Source organism: Anabas testudineus, chromosome 4 (genome assembly GCF_900324465.2).
Source record: "Anabas testudineus chromosome 4, fAnaTes1.2, whole genome shotgun sequence".
NCBI lineage: Eukaryota > Metazoa > Chordata > Actinopteri > Anabantiformes > Anabantidae > Anabas > Anabas testudineus.
The window spans coordinates 18,587,929-18,610,206 of NC_046613.1; the positions used below are offsets into that span (position 1 = coordinate 18,587,929).

Consider the following 22,278-nt stretch of genomic DNA (forward strand, 5'->3'; position numbering starts at 1 on the left):
TTAAAAGATGTAGTAATACACAGATGTTTTCCCACAGTGTACACACTGGTCTGCCCTATGTGAATCTGCCAGCTTCTCCAATGACATGACTCTGACAGTAGCTTTCTCTGCTGCTGAATCAAAAACTTGTCACCTGATTTCACTGAACTGCTCTATTGATTCCTTTTTTACAGATGAAGTTTCAGCTGTTTGTCGATCTCACCCAGAATATTTTTAGAAAAGCTGCTTGAGCGACTCAGAGATCAGTCATCCGGTCTGATGGCATCACTGTGACACTACACTGTTCTCTGAGGTCTGCTGCGGCCAGACTCTTCAAACATGTTCACACTGTTCACCACTGAAAGCAGCTCTGTCATATAGTTAATGTCACATCATTTCAGTGTAAAGAGAGAAAGCTGCAGTGTGTCTTTATGGTAATTATCTGCAATGTTCCTTTATTCTCATGGTGCTTTGGTTTGGATTGGTGCTATTTGTCCACTGTTGTTGTTGTTTCTGAGTTATCATATCAATAACTGTGTCTTCAATTATTTAGAAATCACTTTGAACCTTTTGTATTAATACCAATCTGCAGATGATCTGAGATATAAGAGTGCAGCTGCTTAGGGTCCTCAGCCACAAGGGTCCTTCTTTGGGTTTTCTGCTCATTATAATAATAATAATTTACTGTATGTGTTTTTTTATAGCTCTCCTTGACTTGGTTAAAGTTTGACGACAGTGCCCTGAAAATGCAACAACACATATGTTGGGGTTGTGAAATGACAAACACGCCTTGTGCAAAATACTTAAATAAATTATAATTTTAAAAAAAGGTTGTTGCATTAGAACAAATTTGGGATGTGGGGTCAATTTTGAACTTTTACCAGATAACAAGACATGTTCAGGGCCATGCAGAAATCTTCAGTCAGCTCTGCTTGTCCGTCCATGGGAAACATGTTAAAATGAAATTTAATGCAGATATGTTGTATGCCATCAGTGTACAGCCTCCCTAAAGCTTGTCATTACTGAATACTATTTATATAAATTTCCGTTGCACATACTGTCAAACATTGTAGAACATATTTTAAAGAATAATTGCTAGAAAAAGGTATTTTTTCTGCATCTGGGCCTAAAATGAACGTTCATTCTGAAGAGTGGACCTGTTTTATCTGAGTAAATAAGACGGACAACACCTTTTGTTTTGTTTCTCACATGCTAACATGACATTAAATGTACTGTATGTCAATACTATGGTAGATCAATCAATGCCCACAAACCAAACACAAAGGCACTCTGTCGTTCTTTCTGTTGACCCTCTTGTCCTCTTAAGCGTCCCGGGAGTGCTGGAACCCAGCTGTCATTGGGCGAGAGGCGGGGTACAACCTGTACCAGTCTCCAATCTTTAACAGTGCAAACATTGACACCTAGAGAGTGACCAGCTGACCTAACATGCGTGTCTTTGAATGGTGGGTAGAGGACGGAGTACGTGGAGAGAGCCCAAGCAGACACAGGGAGAACATGCAAACTCCACACAGAAATCGGATTTAAATTGGATTTAAACCCTGGTCCTTGCTGTGAGGTAACAGTGTTAACCACTACATCCTGCTGCACCAAGATGACCACAAAAAGACACAAAACAACCACCAGTGATTATTCTGGGGGGGGGTCTTGCTCCTGTTATCTTTCCATGTTTTCAGTCTGGAATTAACAATCGCAGTGAAAAGACCTGATCAGCTTTGATTTAGGCTGTGAAAAACAGTCCGTTTCACACATACACACTTCTGTCAGGTGCACCCTCTGTGTGAACTTGCATCAGTTATTATGGGCGTTGGGAGCAGCAGCCGCTCGGATGACACAAACACGGTGAAGTAACCACAGCCTGGGTGGAGCCGGTAGCTCAACTGAAACACCATCATTTGGCAACAGATTGAAGATAATTAACACTTTGCAGTTGTTATTGCCATCAACACTCGTATGCTGTATTTGAGTATTAATTGCACTAATTGCACTGTTAACCTTTAGACTTGCTGACACAAATACATCCGTCATCCGTCATTATTCCTTCTGTGTGATGACTTTGATGACTGAAATACAGAAGTAGCGGCAGTAACTATGTGAGTCTGTGCATCAGTGTGTGTGTGAGTGTGTGTGTATTACCTTAGAGCAGTTCTTGTTTCACACACTGTCTGAGGGAGGATGAGGAAGTACTTTTTCAGTTTTGCACTGGATATCTTGTAGACTGTTGGTTGCTGTTAGCGCTGACTGGTCGGCTTTGTGATGGCCACAGTGTGAGGAGGTCGACCTGTGGATTTTAACGACACATATACACAAAAACAATCTTTGTGGACAGTGGACAAGTAACGAGGAAAGACCCTTTGGAACAATGGTAACGTATACACCTTGATTCTTTCTTTAAACAGCTGTAACATGTGTGCACCCTCCCTATACTAAGTTTAGTGCATCTTTCGTCTGACTGGCAAAGTGTTCTCAATCGCATTGTTTATAAAAAGTCACTGCTGTTTTTGACAAAAACAGCTTTTGAAGACAGTTGTCTAGCTGCAAATGTGATAAGAGCTCACTTTCGTGCAGTAGCTTCCTTCTTATAAGCAAAATGAGAATGTTTCGTGTGATGGCATGTTTGAAAAAGGCCATTACTTCAGGGAAATGCAGCTTCTTCACAGCAGCACAGTGAGTTTCCCCTTTTTCAGAACAAGTCCTTTCTTTGAGACCATCATAGGTGAGCAAAATACATTGATTACACTGTTATGTAGTTTGATTTGGGAGCTTTTTTTTTTTTTTAACTGAGGATTTTGACTCGTGACAATCAGAAGACACAGGTGTACAGTCTACCCAGAAGAGGAAATTCACCTGAAATGTGTTGTCCATGCTAAAATAACTATTAAACAGCACTTATTTGAACATACCTTGAATGAATTGAAAAGTACTGCAATCTTAGTGGAAAAGATTTGTGCTTTTCACTCCGGGGGGCTTTCAAAAAGACATACAGCCAGTTGCAGGAAGAGAACCAGCAACATGTACAAAGTTTAGAGGGTTTCACAAGGCGTCGATGAGGTGTGAGAGGGGGAAGTGGACTACATGGAGGCTTGTAGCTTCAGTCACAGCACTTCCTCCCCAAACTCAGAAGGGTCCCCACACATCCAAAATCACACGGTCTGCTGCACACAGGAGTTATTTTTCTTGTTTAAGTCTTGAAAAGCCTGTAAATGTGTCTTAAACCGGTAGAATCGATATCATCACAGTCATGTAGCTTTTATCCTTTCAAAATAAGAGTTAAAAGTAAGATTAAGGCAAACACATGGTCAGACAAAGTTGACAGGATGCTGCTTTCAGTATCAGATTGTCTGATATGGAGTGACTGTAGTACACAGGAGTGTGAAGGGTGTTAACGTATCACTCACAGCAGTAAAGGTTTAAGTTGTATGCAGCATGGTTTTGACATGTGTTCTGCCTAAACCACAATACAAGAGAAATGACTGGCATTTTGACTGTGGTTCTCAATGGTTTCATCATTTGCATTTTAGCTCAACAGCAGCATCTCTCTAGTAACTATTCAGTCTAAAGAGTAGAAAGAGGTTTTTGAATAAAAAGGTCATATTGATGTATTGATTGCAGATATTGTGAAGTTTTTTCTTAATCATTCAAGCATTGCAAACAAAACGTCCGTAAGCAGAAGTTACATTTACCAGAAATGCAACCGTTCACTCCACTTCCAGTTTAAATACCTGCAGTAGAAGAAACTTGTGTAACAATTTGCTCCTAAACATTTTTGGTTTTGATTACACAGTTTTAATGACAAGACAAACTTACTTCGAGGGCCATTTAGTTGCTATTTTTTTAGGTTTATTTGCATAGAAACAATAGATAGGACACAACTATAAACAATATTTATAGCCTCAAGTAATTTGGAATGTCTTAAAACGCACAGAACTCGATGACAAAATGCACAAAAGACAAATAATTTAAGACTAATAATGCAATAAAATCACAAGCACAAGCTCACGGCAAACTTCCTTTTCTGATTGATGCATTTAGCCTTTATTTATTCAGGGCAAAATCCATTTGAGGAATTGGAAGGAAAATACACAGTTACCCTATCAAAACACATGTAGAACAGTTTAAATGGGCCAAAAAGTACAAGTTACACAATGTTGTCAGTGTGGAGGAAGCTGAATCGTGCTAAGAATATAGGGGTTTTTTTCACCACAGAGTTTTCAATGGCCTTAAAGTCTGTCACTGTCACAAGTTGAATTTCCTACTGCAAGTTTCTCCCTCAAAAATACATGTTCAAATGTTCAAATGACTTCCTGGCGTGATTTGAGAAGATGCTAACTTGTTTTGATATTCAGCCCTGTCGTGGTGACGTGTTTATCTGAGTAGGTAAACGCGATCCCTGAGAATTGAACAGAGAATTTATCACGTTTGTATAAAAGGAAAAAAAGACATGACAAGTAATATAAAATTAAGTAATTCACACCTTACAGTTGAGTTGAAAAAGTGTTAATGTGTCACACTTTGAGTCAGTAGAGGAGATTTCAAAGCATTTTTAAAGCAACAAAACTTAAAGGACTCAACCCTGCTGTCATAACACTGTCCTTCCTCTGATAAACAAAGTTGTCTGTACAAGCAGGTTATTACAATCCACAGCTTTATTGTCAGGTGACCTCCATTAGCCTCGGTAATTATGCAGGACAGGAGCAATAGAAAGTTAGATAACGTGGTATAAACAGCAGCAAAGTCTGCAGAGGTGGGGTTGGATGGGGTGGATGACAAAACACTAGATGTTCCAAACCAGTAATTGTTTATTGTTTGTTTATTATTGTTGCCATAACATCAAATATCTCCATAACCCCCATTAAGTATTCATCTTAACCATGATCAAGTAGTTATTGTGTAAAACTGTAAAAACTTGTTCCTAGAAAAACACAGTATGTACTTAATATGGAGATAAAACCAGTGATAACGCTGCAGCCCTGCTACTGTGGAGGTCAAACAACATGTATGTTTTTAGACTGGAAAACCACAACTGTACATGAATTCACAGCTGTAAATAGTCCCCAATAGATGCAGTATTAGCTCCTTTTATAGTAAATGCTGCTAAAAACTACACTACCAAGTTGTTTTAGGAAATGGCCAAAGTCAGACAGTGTTGAGAGATGTACTAATACACTCTTGGTTTTGGTTTTGACATGAGACAAGATGTCTGTGAACTAAATGTGCTCTATGTTTTACCCACATCGTGTAAATACTGATTACAAAAACATTTCAACAGCTTTCAACAGTTTTTATTAGCTTTGACATTACATTCATATGAATTTCCCCTTTAGGATATTTCAACTTGGAAATCAAAACTGTCACAGACTGACACCATCTATTAAATATACTTTGACCAGTATTACATACAGCATATGTTATATGCAACAGAACATGTCACTAAACCCAAGGTGTTATGGAAATTTGATTATTTCAGACACACAGAAACCAGACAGCACTCTTAAGCTGACTTCATTAGGTGATAGACAGAACATTTGTGACACTACCTACCTCTCAAACATAAACATTTGCTGTTTTCTATAGGAATCGATTAAACAAGTTTGTGAGTCATTATAAAGTTTAACTTGGGTTGTTTGGGTTGTTGTTTGTTAGTGTTGTTTACTATTTGGTTTAAAAGCTAGTTTTACTTATGAGTTTTGTAGAAACACTTGTAAGTATTGTCCTTGATGCTGCTTTACATTGATGTGCTTAATGATTAGTAGATAATCATGGTGTTTATTATGAATGTTGATTCATATTAAAGAAATAAAACAGACTCCATATTTACACCTTTTCTACAGTGACAAACTTACAAATACATGAAATAAATTGAGACTGGGTGGCACAGTATGTATTCAAAAATCCATTTTCATTATAATTAGTATCAAGTTACGTTTTTCCTGGAAATTAAATGGCAGCACATTTTCCTGGAAGTTAGGAAGTGTTCTATACTAATCGAGTGCTGCAGATTTCTAGGTAGTCGGGATGGGACTTAGTCTTTAGATAGTAAAGACAACTGTCCATCACCTGTGCAGAACTAAAACAGATGTTAAAAGGTTTATTTTGACTTGCACCACCTTCATTGGTGATGTTGTTCTGAGATGCAGAGGATGTGAAGCAAACCTTGAAGAAGTAAATGTAGGTAGAAGCCCCAGACCACAGCCCAACCACCATGCCAACGATAAGACCTTCTAGAGTTCACACATCAAACACTTCAGCATCTTTTCGGGATAACCAAGATGCAGGGGATGAGCTCACCTCAAGGCCTTAAGAAGGCGTTGATAGTAATTTAAAAGAGAAAACCGTGGTCTGTGTGATTATAGGAAGCATTTCTGAATCACAAAGTACAGGAGCCATTTTAACAAAATAACAACCATTAAGTTAACGCAGTTGTTGCTGTTTCATCACCGTGTTATTGATGATCAGACGCTCTATATGGTCAGGAAGATTAAAGAGCTGGTGGTGTTGCTTCTCTAAAATGTCCAAATTAGAGAATGAGCTCACCTCATTTATGTCCGGTTGCCAGGCAACCAGCCCTTAGCTTCCTGTAATGACAACCACAGCGCGTTACGTTTTTAAAACACATTTTACTTGTCATTTATCTGCATCAGTAGATACACCCCCATCTAAGCAATGTCTTTGTGTTCCTTATTTTTCTTTGTCTCCTTTGTCTGTTTTTCACTTCTTCTCTTGATGTTCTTTTCTTTTATTAGCTTTATTCTGTCTTTGTTAAGTGTTGTTTTAATTTAGTTTCTTCCCTTCATCAGTTTCCTCTTCTTTCTTTTATTTTATTTGACTTACTTTGTTTCATCTTCTGAAAATCACCAAAATGAAACCAACACAGTCTGATATATACAGTACGTACCTTTAGTCTAAAATGTAGGTCAAACTCCAGGCCATTTTTATGTGTTTGTAACACACGACTTACGCAAACAATTTGTGTAAAATCAGTAGAGAGACCCTTTAATCGACTGTAAGAAAGAGCAGTTATTGAACTTGAAACAGGTTAAGCTGTCAACAAACACCGATCACGGGTGAAAACTGCCTTTCATCTTCATTTCCAAATTAATGTCTTCTGTCTTTGCCCTCTGGATTCAGGCGAAATACCACTGGCAGAGTCAAAATGTTAAACAAAGCGGAGTGGACGACATGGTCCTGCTGTCCAAGATCACCGAAGATGCCATCGTGGACAACCTCAAGAAAAGATACATGGACGACTACATATTTGTATCCTACAGACTAAATGAACAGGATGATTTACTGCTGCAATGGTCGAGCGCAAACATTGAGTGTTCAGATAAATTAACAAAGCAACTGAGCACACTTCAAAATACTTGTTACAAAAGTTAGGTGATGACCAAACTATGAATATACAGTCATATAACCATTGTAAACATATATGGGCATTTATGCAAAGATTTCACTCTTCCTCTTCTGCATTCGCAGTTTGACTCAACAGCTCACTTCCGTCTTCTGAGAGCACAGCTGAACTTCCAACCCATATTTAGAGTGTGTGGAGAAATCAAATCTGCTACTTGACGTCACCTTGAGTTAGACTACACTGTGACAAAAAGCCACAGGGAATTAGGAGAAATTGGAAAATGTCTTTATTAGGTGTTATTATAAATCATTACTAATGACAATTACTAATGTTGCCTTAAAGAGACTGCTATACTACGTTTTGTATGCACAAAGTTATCGTCTAGTAAAGTCATATCACTTCTAAGTTGTGTAGTGAATCTTATTTATCATTAAAAACGAGAGTCTCCAAAGTAAAATAGGATATAAAATAACCTATAAACATCACAACTCTTTCGATTTTGGACGTGGTTGTGTCTAATGCAGCACCGCTTCCTACAGTAAGGAATTTCAAGAACAATTAAGAGACCAGATTGTGAGACTTCATAAAGAGAGCAGCCGTGTATTCCTGCAGAAAACTAGTGAAAAAAAACAGCAGATTGTCTCTCCACAGATTTGTGCATGTGTCTTTATGTTATCTAAACATTATTTAAATATGTGTTTTATTTCATTTGCATTTGTGTTTAGTTGTAATCTGTAAACGTATGAAGTGGTTAGTTTTACTCTTCCGCTGACATTGCATGCTTTGACTTGTTTTTAGGTCATTCTTTCATCAGAATAAGGAAATACATTAGCTCGACAGCGTCAAGACTGTAATATAAAGCTTCTTAGGAAATACTTAGGTCATGTTAGATCAGTGTTTCCCCCACGACTCACACTCCAGAGTGACCAACACCAAAATAGGTTGAAATGCAACGTCAGACTGAAATATTTTAACACATCCTGGGCGAGTTGTCATGATATTTAATATAAAAAGATAGAAGATATATATCTTTGACCTTGATTGAAAGATCAGAGAGGATGTAGACGTTTGAACTCCCACCCAAAAGCAGGTTTAATAGAGATGTTTGACAGCGTTAGCACAGCTTTAGATACAATATATGTTTGAGAGGTGAATGGTACAGTTGTTTTTCCATTATGTTCCTCAACTACCCTGCTCAGACCTACATCGGACCTGTGTTGATATCAGTAAACCCGTTCAAACAGATGCCCTATTTCACTGACAGAGAAATCGAACTTTATCAAGGAGCCGTAAGTAAAATTCTCCAGACTTTCTTTGACAAATCCTGTTCATTTGTGGTGTAGAGGTGCAGATATTCCACCAACCTGAACTAACCACTCTTTGTCTTTACTTCTCTTGTCTTTAAGGCCCAGTATGAGAATCCACCTCACATCTATGCCTTAACTGATAACATGTACAGAAACATGATGATTGACGGAGAGAATCAGTGCGTCATCATCAGGTGATTGCCACAGACCTGTTTTTCTTTTCTGTGCTTTTATTTTGTGTCTTACATATTTTGTTTTTTGTTTTTGCATACTGCTTTAATTTATGTAATATTGTGTTGCCCTGTGGTAGTGGTGAAAGTGGTGCAGGAAAGACGGTGGCTGCCAAATACATTATGGGCTACATTTCCAAAGTATCTGGAGGAGGATCGAAAGTGCAGGTAAAGAGAGACAACTTATGTAACGTGGTATGTACTGTAGGTATTTCTGCTGTGTGTGACACTGTGTTACTGTGTGTCTCAGCATGTAAAAGACATCATCCTCCAGTCAAATCCTCTGCTGGAAGCCTTTGGTAATGCCAAGACCGTCCGCAACAACAACTCCAGTCGTTTTGTGAGTAAGATCTTTATCTAACACAAGCTACTGATGCTGACTGTCAAGTTGAAGGAGCGGCTGGGGCAGATTTTCGTAAAGTACTCTTTGTTACTGTTACAGTTTTTACTCATGAGGACAGTCATTTGACCCTTTGCCATATGTGTTAAATGCATGTGTGGTTGCTGGGTGATGAATCAGTACAGTCATACATGACTTGTAATAATGTTTTTGATCCCCTTTAACTGCATTAAGTACAAGCATCATATCAATATCTCAGTTTTACCTTCAAAATTAATGGCAGCCTCAGCTTTTACTTTGTGTTTTAACTAGATTATAAAAATAACTGCAGATAAATAATATGTAATGGGAATTAGATACATAATTAGAACATGTTATTCTCACAATTTCATCCTGAGTCGTCACTTGCAAGTGAGGTCTTGATGATCTAATTCACACCTATAAACCACATCATTCTGTATGTGTGCAAAACTATTGCAAGAAATCAATTTGTAAAGCACCCCAATGCAACGCAACAGCTCTTGTGCATGGGTCAGTTTAGGACAATGTGTGCAGACAGTTTCCTGCCCATGTGGATGTGCAAACATGTATGTCACAGTTTCACATCTGAAAATCTGCTGCATTGCTTGAGCATTGTCTCCTCCTCTGTAAAAGAATTAAGCAATATTTATTACTCAATATGAAATTATATTACTCAATTATGAAACAAAGGTTGGACGTATAATTATTCACTTGTTGTTTTCCATTGTTTAATACAATGCTTGTGTCAGGATGAGTGCACAATTGGGGGAAATAGTTTCTTTCCCCTATACTTATCAACTCTGATTTCGCATTTACCAGGGGAAATACTTTGAGATTCAGTTCAGCAGAGGAGGCGAACCAGACGGTGGCAAAATATCAAACTTCCTGCTAGAGAAGTCGAGGGTGGTGAGCCAGAATGAGAACGAGAGGAACTTCCACATTTACTACCAGGTTGGAGGTCACACATCAGATAAACTGAAAGATTTTACATGCACAGCACCACTGTTAGGAGAAAATTCTGCCACATTTTGTTGCTCACTGCTTTGAGGTTGATGTTTAAGTTGTGCTCTACCTGCGCTGATGTCTTCCAGATGATAGAGGGTGCCAACGCTCAGCAGAAAGAAGCCCTGGGCATCATGACCCCAGACTACTACTACTACCTCAACCAGTCTGGAACGTATAAGGTGGATGGGACCAATGACAGCAAAGATTACCAAGAGACTATGGTACATATCTGCTGGAGGAAATTAACAGTGACAATTTTTACTTATTTTTGTAATACAATAAAAATAAATTCAGGGCACACTGTTGGCCTTGTAAGCTCATTTCCTCTTCAATGTATGCGTAACATTTGTGGCCTCGGCCTGGTGGTCAAGTGACCTTCTAAAGAAGTCAGCTGTGAATTACTATTTTAATTATCTTTAGTCAACCTTTGACGCTGACAGATAGTTGTGACCAGAGATTACAGTGCTTTACAGGTCACACACCAAAAATGTGGGCACAGTATGTGTAATAGTTTCATTAAACACAGACCAATCAGCTGATTAATCTGCTGAAACTTAAATTTAACTTTTCTTAAATAGTAGAATCAACATGTTTTCTGTCCTCCAGTGCAAAAAAGGTTTGACAAATTGATATTTGTCCTCGCTCACTGCTTTTATGTTGTTCTACAGGAAGCCATGCAGGTAATCGGGATCTCTGGTGACATCCAGACTCAGGTACTGCAGATTGTCGCAGGTATCCTCCACCTGGGAAACATCAGCTTCATTGAGGCAGGAAACTATGGGCAGGTGGAAAGCACAGATTGTGAGTAAAACACACACCTTGATACACCTTCTCACACCTAGATACATGCTCACCCATGCACACAGCAGACACATTCCTACCATCTTTAATTGGCTGTTACTCAAGGGATATGGTTAAAATAGAGCACATCATGACTCAAACAGTCCTGTGGCAGACACTCTGCTAATTGAAAGAATCATCACTACCTTGTTTATCATCTCCTGTGGTTGCTTCTGAATGAGTCCCTGCTCACCAGATAATTGGTGCTTACATCCAGGGTGGCAATTGTACTATCCCACACTCATTGCCAAAAATAAGTAAATGAGTGCTATTTCAAAACTCCTCAATTATGTACACATTTACAGTGCAAAGAGATGTTTTTAGGGAAGTGTGTTCACTTTCTGGTACATTTAAGAGTGCCTGTCTTTGCTCCAGTACTTGCCTTCCCTGCCTATCTGCTGGGCATTGACCCCAACCGTCTGCAGGAGAAGCTGACCAGCAGGAAGATGGATTCAAAGTGGGGAGGGAAGTCTGAGACCATTGACGTGACCCTAAACCAGGAGCAGGCCACCTACACACGAGACGCCTTGGCCAAAGCGCTCTATGCGCGACTCTTTGACTACCTGGTGGAGGTAGGAAGACTTTAAAATGCAGCAACAACAAAAACAGATAAAATAAAACTTCCTGGAAGTGAAATTATTCATATCTGATACATGATACACAAATTGAGATGAATGCATTTGTATTTTATTTTATAGTTTCTCTTCTGTTCTCACTCACTTTATCTTCTCCAGGCCATAAATAAAGCCATCCAAAAACCATATGAAGAATTTAGTATCGGAGTACTTGACATTTATGGCTTTGAGATATTCAAGGTTAGTCCACTTACAACTTACAGATACATAATATTTATAGACAGACACTACAATAACAGATGTTAGCTCCACAGATGGTGCTCACTGCAGTGTTTGTTTTACTCTGGTCATAATGTAACATTGACTGAACTGTATTTTTCTCTGCAGAAAAATGGCTTTGAGCAGTTCTGCATCAACTTTGTCAATGAGAAACTGCAGCAGATTTTTATTGAACTCACTCTAAAGGCCGAGCAGGTAGATCACAGTGCATTTATCTCTTGAATTGTTTTCTTTCTTTGCTAGAGGCAAAGAGTAAATCTCTAGAGTGAGAGAATTGGGAATATTTTAAAACCACCTGTCTTATAACTTGTTTAAATATGGTTTCACTTGAGCTCTTTTCTTTCTCTTTTATCCCAGGAAGAGTATGTTCAGGAGGGCATCAAGTGGACACCCATCGAGTACTTCAACAACAAAATTGTGTGTGACCTCATTGAGAATAAACTGGTAAGATCAAAACTGTGTCACCTAAATCATGAAACCAAAAAATAACATGTTTAAATAAATCAGTCTGAAAAGATTCATAAAATGAAACGGTTGTACTTCACCTAAAATTACCTTTCTGCATATTCTGCTTAATATAATTAAAGCAGTGAAAAAAATAAAGAGACACTTGATGCAAGGTGTTATGTTGTCACAGTAGCATCACTTATGATGGGTGATGTTTTATTGGCCTTCTTCTCCTTGCAGAACCCTCCTGGTATAATGAGCGTGCTGGATGATGTGTGTGCCACCATGCATGCCAAAGGAGAGGGTGCAGACGGCACGCTGCTGCAGAAACTGCAGGCCGCTGTGGGAACGCATGAACATTTCAACAACTGGAACTCTGGCTTTGTCATACATCACTATGCTGGCAAAGTAGGAACCTGAAATCAGTCAAGCTAACAATGCTGTAGCAGAAATGCTACCCTATGTATTTTATACGTTTTGGCAGAGTGTTGGTGCCTGTAATTCTTAATAGCATACATTTAGTCATTTGGCTTTCATCCACAGCATCTTATAAGGTGCAAACATACATAATGTACAATTGAGGCTGGTGTTGTTTCAGGTTTCATATGATATTAACGGCTTCTGTGAGAGAAACAGAGACGTGCTTTTCCCTGACCTCATTGAGCTCATGCAAAGCAGTGACTAGTAAGTCTTCAGCATTTGCCTGGTGTTTAAATTAATAGTATACTTAGTACAGAAATGTAGTGAAAAACATTTCTCCTGAATTTGTCTCTCCAGTACCTTCATCCGTGGCTTGTTCCCTGAAAACCTCAACACAGATAAGAAAGGGAGACCCACCACAGCTAGCTCCAAGATCAAGGTGAGAGTTTATTCTACTGCACACACACACACACACACAAGGAAGAGTGAAAGGTGGTTTGGGTTTATTATACTTTAATATTACTATTTCCAACAGAAACAAGCTAATGATCTGGTGAACACCCTGATGAAGTGCACGCCTCACTACATCCGCTGCATCAAACCCAATGAGACAAAACGACCTAAAGACTGGGAGGAGAGCAGGTCAGCATCCTCCTTGTGACACAGTAACACTCACACATGTTGTAAACACATGTTCATGAATGGTGGTGCTCCATGTTTTTAGGGTTAGGCATCAGGTTGAATATCTAGGACTGCGGGAAAACATACGTGTAAGAAGAGCTGGATTTGCGTACCGCAGAGTCTTCAATAAGTTTCTAATGAGGTGAGGTTAATCCTGCACATTTTCTTGATGTACTTCTTCTAATGCTGTATATATATATATACTTGTTTATACATGTTTCAAACATCTATGTGTGCACCATCCAGGTACGCCATTCTGACCTCAGAGACGTGGCCATGCTGGAGAGGTCCGGAGCAGCAAGGGGTCCTTCACCTCCTCCGTTCTGTCAATATGGACAACGACCAGTACCAGATGGGACGCTCCAAAGTTTTCGTCAAGAACCCTGAATCGGTAACAAACTGATACATTGATATTGTACATTCAGATGTAAATACCTTATATATCTTTAACAACTTACTACAATAAATTGACAAAGATAAAACTCCTCAAGAGTGGATGATGCAGTTCAGCTCCCCCCTCAAAAACCGTCACAGCTTTAAAACATCAGCAATAATTATTTTTTCATAAACTACATATCACTGCAGCATTGATAGGGGCTATTTTTCTTATAATGTTTACTTGGTGAATCATTTAATGCATAAAGTGAAAGGAGTCGCTTATTATATATCTGCAACTTCTTAGTTTTGTGGAGCTCTATAGCGAGTGTCAGCTCACCATTTAACTGTTCAGCCCACAGCTTCCCTGTTTTTAGTCACGGCAGTCAGATGTTGTTTGTCAAAAAGTGGTCAAAAGGTGGTAACGTACTGTACACTGCAGACATCAGTTAGCTGGTACACAAAATAAGGCTTTTAACAGCTAAAAAGACCAAAAACAGAACTAAAATTACACTAAAAATTGGACTTTGACTGAATGTACACTAAGATCACTCCAAATGAAAGCTAATGCTGCGTACATAAGAAAATGTTTACTTTAAATGCTACTTAATAACTGGTGATGTGTGTTCATACCTTGATTGTGCTGCCCCCAAGTGTCCATTCAGCAGCCTAAATAAGGAAAACAAGAACCTTTTACACCTCTTACTAGTAATGTCACAATTTAAAGCAGTTTAAATTACATAAAGCTAAGACAGATATTTGAGACAATAACAGAAACTGGAATACCATGATATATATATGTACATATATAGATATACAGATATATAGATATAAAATGATTCATGTGTATTCCTTCCACATGGTATACGCTGTTCAGCTGTTTCTACTTGAGGAGATGAGGGAAAGGAAATTTGACACTTTTGCAAGGATTATCCAGAAAGCCTGGAGGAGATACATTGCCAGAAAGAAGTATGAGCAGATGAGAGAGGAAGGTAAGTAAAGGACAATATGCCTCCATCCTGTTCCTACCTAATACTGACAGCTCTAACATTATGTCCATGTGTGTGTCGTCCAGCCTCAGACATACTGTACAACTCCAAGGAGCGGAGGAAGAACAGCATCAACAGGAACTTTGTTGGCGACTACCTCGGTTTGGAGCAGAGGCCTGAGCTGCGACAGTTTCTGGCCAAGAGGGAGCGTGTTGACTTTGCTGATTCAGTGAACAAGTTTGACCGCAGGTTCAAGGTAAAGCTTTTTAAAGCACTGTGCTATTGTACTGCAAAAGTTTTTTTAAACAAGAGTGTAAGTGATGGTAGAGATAATAGATGACAAATTCATCTAGACCCTTTCCTCTTTAAATTTGTAGTGAGTAAACTTGTGCTATGTAGATTTGACATGACGTTTACAGCACACCGCTTCCTCAAAGACGCCCACTCTTCTTCTCCTTTCTCACAGCACTCACTTCCTTTTTTCTCGCTCCCTAGTCCATCAAGAGAGATCTGATCTTGACCCCGAAGGGCATCTATCTAGTTGGTCGGGAAAAGGTGAAGAAAGGACCAGAGAAAGGACAGATAAAGGAAGTGCTGAAACGGAAAATGGAGTTCCTCAGCATTAATGGTGTCTCTCTCAGGTAGGTCTCTAGTTTACAAGAGATTGTACTAAACCTGGCAACATTTGTGGTTGATGCTGTGGTGGAAAATACAAGAACTAGCATGCTGTTTTGATATCACTAACCACTGTGTGAGAAGCTGCTGCTGCAGCAGGACTAAATATAGTAAATCCTTTAATTTTACTAAAAGGAGAATAATGAAATAGGGCAGTAGTGACTCAGAGGTTAGAGTGGTCAGTCATCGACTCTACGGTCAGTCCCTGGACAAGACACTGAACTTGTTATGTCATTTATTAAACATGAAAACCTATGTAAATGTGCACACCATGATCCACTGTGAAATCCCCAATGAGGTTTTTACTGAAATAACCAAACTTTACTAGCTCAGACTAATAATAACTCAGTTAAAACCAGTCTTGCCCAATTTACATTGCTGCATTTTTTCTGACAATTTTATTAACTTTACTGTATGTTATTAATGCTATACTTGAGTGTATTCTGAATCATATCAGTTCTTGTAATTGAATATAAACAGCTGTGAATACATGCAAGTACCCAAATTAATAGGTATGCATATATAATCAGTTATAATATAACTGATTATATTATATAATCAACTGATCCCCAAGGGGAGATTTTGGTGTTGCAGCCGCCATTACACAGAAAAACATTTGAACATTGAGTAACATAATCTGGCTGTGGAGAGGACGTGAGCTGTTCTCCATGATGCTCAGCAGTTTGTGCAGCATCCTCCTCTCCACCACCTGCTCTAAAGGTTCCAGAGAAGCCCCCAGCACAGAGCCAGCTTTCCCGATCAGTTTATTCAGTTTCTTAGTGTTGCTGGCTCTGATGCTGCTGCCCCAGCAGACGACAGCAAAGAATATCGCACTGGCTACAACAGACTGGTAAAAGATCTGCACCATCTTGTTGCACACATTAAAGGACCTGAGCTTCCACAGGAAGTAGAGTCTACTCTGTCCCTTCCTGTATACAGTACTCTGTGTTGAACTTCCAGTCCAATCTGTTGTCCAGGTGAACTCCCAGGTATTTGTACCTCTCCATAAAGTCCACAACCATCTCCTTGGTCTTGCTTACATTCAAGGTGAGATGATTGTTCCCACACCACTTCACAAAGCTGTCCACCAGACCTCTGTACTCGGTCTCCTCCCCACCGCTGATACACCCAACCACTGCAGAGTCACCTGAGAACTTCTGCAGATGGCAGGACTCAGTGCTGTACTGAAAGTCTGAGGTGTACAGGGTGAAGAGGAAAGGTGAGAGGACAGTCCCCTGAGGTGTTCCTGTGCTGCTGACCACCCGCTCAGACTCACATCCCTGCAGTCGTACAAACTGTGGTCTGTCTGTCAGGTAGTCAGTGATCCAGGAGGCTGTGGAGGAGTCTACCTGCATCTTTAGGAGCTTCTCTCTCAGCAGGACAGGCTGGATGGTGTTAAAGGCACTGGAGAAATCAAAGAACTTGATCCTCACAGTGCTGTTTGCCTTGTCCAGGTGGGAGAGAGCTCGCTGAAGCAGGTAGACAATAGCATCATCTACTCCAACCCGGGGGCGATAGGCGAACTGTAGTAGGTCTAGTGATGTTCATTTGTTAGTAAAGCTGCTCATAATTGTGTTCATTTTGCTTTTTAAATCAGTCCTGCTTCAGAGGCTCATATCACACTTATTTTCTTCAGTACAAGACAGGATGATTTCTTCATCCTGCATGAAGCCCAGTATGACAGTTTGTTGGAGTCCAACTTTAAGACAGAGTTTCTCAGCCTGCTCTCTAAACGCTACGAGGAGATAACGAAGAAAAAACTGTCCATCTGCTTCAACGACAGGTAAAGGAATAAAAACACCTAAACCGTGTCTGCATAAAAAAAAACCCCACACACACGTTCACTAAAACACTTTTTTTGGACTCAGACTAGAGTTTAGAGTGAAGAAGGAGGGCTGGGGAGGAGGTAGCAGCAGAGTTGTGGTGTTCCAGAGGGGGCAAGGAGACCTGGCCCAGCTTAAACCTGGAGGGAAGACCCTCACCATTACAGTAGGAGACGGTTTACCCAAATCTTCTAGTAAGTGAAATGAAATATGAAGACAAATTTCAAAACACTTTGAAAAACTATAGAATAGATTATTTTAAATGTTGTTATGACTGATTGACTGTTATCAGAGCCAACAAGGAAGAGTGCTCCCCAGTACCACGGAGGAGGAAGAAATCATGTACCCAATAGAGGTAAGTTGTTTTCATTAATATCATATATAAAATATTAACATAATATTATAATGAAATATTCAAACCAATGGTAAGTAGTACATATAGCCGGCTTTAGTATCAAGTATTATATATGAATACAGTTTCAGGTACTTTACTCTTTGTGCTTCTTCATTAGTTTTAATACAAAAGGTTGACAAATGTGTCCCTCAAGGATTAGCATTAGGCCCACTGCTGGTTATTCTTTACATTATTATTATTATTATTATTATTATTATTATTATTATTATTATTATTATTATTATTATTATTATTATTATTACAGTATTATTTATTATTTCAACTTTCAATAAATGCTGATTATAAGATCTTGTACCGACACACCATAAAACAGGCCTTCTCCAGATATCATATCTCTCTGTTAGAATTTAAATCAAGGTCCCAGAGGATTGATGTTAGTCATTAAGATATTCCTCATGGATTAATATTTTACAAGAGCACAAGCAAGTGTACAGAAGCAAGCTGTTTCAACTTTCTGAGCACCTGCTCAAAAATTAAATCGATTCAAAAACCAAAACTAAGCTTTCTACTGATTTGAAAATAGACAATCCATCTCTCTACCTGGTGCTACTACCCCCAAACCACTGGTTGCTGTCAACCACAGTGCCATTTAGTTCATTACTGCAGAAAGTTATCAATGGGAGTTATATGAGGGGAGTATCTTTTACCACAAATTCACTAATTAAAATTCTAGTAAAATATTTGAATACTTCTCCCAGCAGTAATCATCCCACACTCACTACATAACACTGAGGCTTTAAGCAAAAGTAGTATTTTTGCACTTGTATTTTTACCAACAGAAATGCTTAACTATCTTGAGAACGTTGGCTTATTTTACTACTTTTTCCCACTTTGTCTTACCTCAGCACACCAGAATGGAGGAGCCAAGTTTTCCAGAGGTCATAACAATCAACCAGCAGAAATTACATATTCCGCTCCACACAAACAAGGCAGACCACCTAACACAGCATTGCCCAAACTGGGTTCACAAAAGGCTCCAAGAGTTCCAACCCACAACCAGTATAACCAGGGGAACATGGATTTCCTAAATGTGCCTGAACAGGGCATGTCAGGGTAAGAGAAATCACTATATGAAATATGAAAATAAGGCAGGGACAGTCCCTGCATGAGTGGGTGAGGCTGATGAGTCACTGCAGTCTTCAAGAGTTGTTAGGACAGGGCCTATTGAGACAGGGCTCAACACCCACTGGGCCCAGACAGATGACTAAGAATAAGAAATACAAACCTTTTTTTTTTAACATGCGCTCAAAAATAAAGGAATAAATAATAAAGCATTTTGTGAATAGATAATAACTCAACTTGATAGATGGGTAGCCAAAAAGCAGCTGGCTCATAAGTGGACTGGTATGTATAAATCCACAGAGGCAATAAAAAAAATGTATTTATAACACTAAACACAGTTAATAATTGCAGTCTTTGCAGTCATAACGAGGTGTATAATGACATTATGATGGTTGATGTGATGGTTCAGAACATCAGGAAGCCTCCTATTGGTTGAGTCAGTGGTTGATACAAAGCTATTACATCATCACTTTGTGCTTTCTGCGATATAATGTATGAAGCAAAGTGAATAAATTAATGGTCAAACATTGAGTCATAAGTTACATTTATAAATGTACAGTTTTTTTCCAAATTGGAAAAAATACAACAATGATGCCGCAGGTTTTCTGTGGTGGCCAGTCACTCTAAACAAGCCTTTCCAGTTGCTGTCATATCTTTTTTTCATTCCTTGGTGGTTTGTCTGTGTCACAGGATGCAGAGGAAACGGAGCATCAGTCATCGACCTCCTCCGGCTCCCAAACCACAGGCCCGACCCCAAGGGCCTCGCTGCCGGGCATTATATCAATACAACGGACAAGACACTGATGAGATTAGCTTTGAGGCCAATGAAGTGTTCGACCTTGTCAGAGAAGGTGTGTGGATGAAAAAGGAGAAATTGGAGAGTGAACAGACAAAAATAATCAGGAGGCTCTAACGTTTATTTCCTCTGACGTTGTGGAGTGGATGGTTAATGTGTCTCTGCTGCTTCTCTCCTCAGATCCATCAGGCTGGTGGACAGGCAGGATTCGAGGAAAGGAAGGTCTCTTTCCTGGTAACTATGTGGAAAAGATTTGATCAGGACTTGATCAGTCCTCGTGGACCTTCTTTTAATAAATATGTTGTATTTGTTGAAAGCAGCACATGCTGTTTGCTAAAAGAAACTGCTTGTGCATTGTTCATGGTTGCATAGATCCATAATCTATGCAATCTATCCATAATGGAGACAGAGTTGTTCAAAAGGTTTCACTGACATTTCACATGTTCAAGCAGGTACAAGCTTGTTGTACAATCATGCTCTACAAGCAGCGCACAGGAACCATATTTATGATTGTTAAATGCAGATCCACTGTGAAGAACTGCTCCAGTTTCATGTCTGTTGATGGTGCCGGATTTTCCTGTTCAGAATGACTGAACAAGTTGGTCATTCACGCCCTCTCATTTTTCTTTGAACCGTCACTTTACTGAAAATGTATATTCCTAATACAAAATACTGCATCGCTTTCTGGTGTCTACACTGTTTATATTTGCCTGAATTTTTTCTTCAAAGCAACGTCCAGTCCTGCTCTTGATTACGTCAACCACCTAAAGTAATAACAGTTACTGTATTTGAAATGATGTTGACATTTACATCATAACAAACCTGCTTCAAATGGATCAAAACCATGAACTTGTTTAGATTTTCTATTTGTGGAATGTTACTAACAATGTGATCATCTATTTTTTTCATGTATTTTTTCACCATAATGAAAAAAGAAACAAATATATTTTCATATTTTTACCTCAGTGGGTTTTGCATTGGTCTGGATTATGTCACCAGTGGTTATGAAAGGTCTTGTATGAACAACAAAACAAAAGGAGATGACAGTAATTGTATGATGTGTTTACTTCTGCAAGTTTTAGATTTTGTTTTAATTTGTTGTTGATTTCTGTAAAAATAATATTGATCAATATCTGTTTTTGTATGTGAATAAATCGATTTGAACAAATTTTCTTTTCAGCTGTTTACAAAATTTATTTTTATTATTCCTGTTTTTATGTTTATCATGTTGAATGTAATTCATTATGCAAAGTAGACTGCACATTTATGGTATATACCTGCACCAATTTAAAGATGCACAAAGAAGTGAACTTAACTTAAGCACCTCAGGAAAATTTACAGGTTTACTGGTAAAACTAAACTCTACATTATAGAGAGATTTATTTCATTAATGCGTCTAAAAAAAGCACTTTGTTTTTGTCACATTTTGTTCTTCACAGTCAGATGAGGCAAAAAAGCTACAAACCAGTGACTGGGTGGAAAATAGGTCAAGGGCAAGTAGGTGCAGTGTTTGAGGAATCATACATGGTTGCACAGCACCAAATAAAACATGTTCAATGTGTCCTGACAGCCAACAGTTAATTTAAAGAGCTGCAGTAATTGGATTAAACAAAGCTCAATGGTTGGTGATACACACCTGGTTTTCTGTGTATTTGGGCCCTTGATGGATCGACTTGGCAGCGACATTGCACATTAAATACTTCAGTACAGTTCCACAGTAAAATAAACAACATATTAGCATGTCTAAACCAGTGCCAATACTTGCATCCTGAAGTACACGTTTGACTGCATGACAGCTACAGTAATTGAGTATTTTGAAGAGCCCTGTTTCAGCTTTTACCTAAGTAAGGCATGTAAATACAACTTCCACCACTGCTGATTTAAGAGCAGGTGCTCATGTACTGTACTAAACTGCAACTTTCAGGAAACAATTTATCTTATTTTCATGTGATACAAATATATATTTCTTCACTGTATCTGTCAGTGTCAAATACTGTATTTTGTATTTCAATAAATGTATTTAACACCTGAAATTTACACTTTCATTACATGTAATTGACAGCTTTAGTTACTTTATAAACTCTATCCAGCTATTATCTGGTTATGGGTTGAGAGGGTACTGAAGCCAGGCAGGTCGCCAGTTTACATTTACATTTAGTCATTTAGCAGACGCTTTTATCCAAAGCGACTTACAAGTGAGGAACAAGGCAAGCAAACAAAATCTAAGTCAAGAAGAAACAACATCAGAGCAAAGTGCTATTTAAAAAGTGTTTCTGTTTCAAGAAATGTGAGAATGAAAGGGTAGAAAAGTTTTTTTTTTTTTTTAAGTGCAAAGGAAGATGCGGAAGAAGCAGTTTGTAACAGGCCTGACATATAGACATGCATCCCCACATGCAGTATTAAATATAATCAACAAATAAATCACTTTATATTATAATGTTTAGATAAGGATGTTGACATATGTAGTGATCTTCGCAGGGGAAACTCACAAGTCATTAACCCCATCTTCACCTGCTGCACAATTAAAGTGATGTAAATATAATTACACAATTCTGTAAGCCACATATGAAGTGGGTGATTTTATGAGCTCTATTTTGATCAGTTTTGATCAGTACTTTAGATGTGTCTTACTTGTGAGTGTTGCGTTAGC

The 22,278-nt window shown here is 38.7% G+C and overlaps 1 protein-coding gene across 1 annotated transcript; it reads left to right on the forward strand.

Moving 5' to 3' along the window:
- The first annotated feature begins 1,941 nt into the window (after window positions 1-1,941).
- Window positions 1,942-20,796, forward strand: myo1f (myosin IF). The gene is made up of 28 exons (XM_026344880.1): window positions 1,942-2,362; window positions 7,126-7,254; window positions 8,548-8,637; window positions 8,755-8,849; window positions 8,966-9,053; window positions 9,136-9,225; window positions 10,066-10,197; window positions 10,338-10,472; window positions 10,920-11,052; window positions 11,467-11,663; window positions 11,826-11,906; window positions 12,054-12,140; window positions 12,303-12,389; window positions 12,633-12,800; window positions 12,991-13,076; window positions 13,170-13,251; window positions 13,348-13,454; window positions 13,537-13,635; window positions 13,740-13,884; window positions 14,746-14,860; window positions 14,944-15,113; window positions 15,353-15,498; window positions 17,169-17,315; window positions 17,401-17,549; window positions 17,648-17,710; window positions 18,616-18,823; window positions 19,523-19,683; window positions 19,809-20,796. Exons 1-28 carry the CDS (start codon window positions 2,360-2,362, stop codon window positions 19,883-19,885), a joined length of 3,270 nt encoding a protein of 1,089 aa, XP_026200665.1. The 5' UTR covers window positions 1,942-2,359; the 3' UTR covers window positions 19,886-20,796.
- Window positions 20,797-22,278: the final 1,482 nt, after the last annotated feature.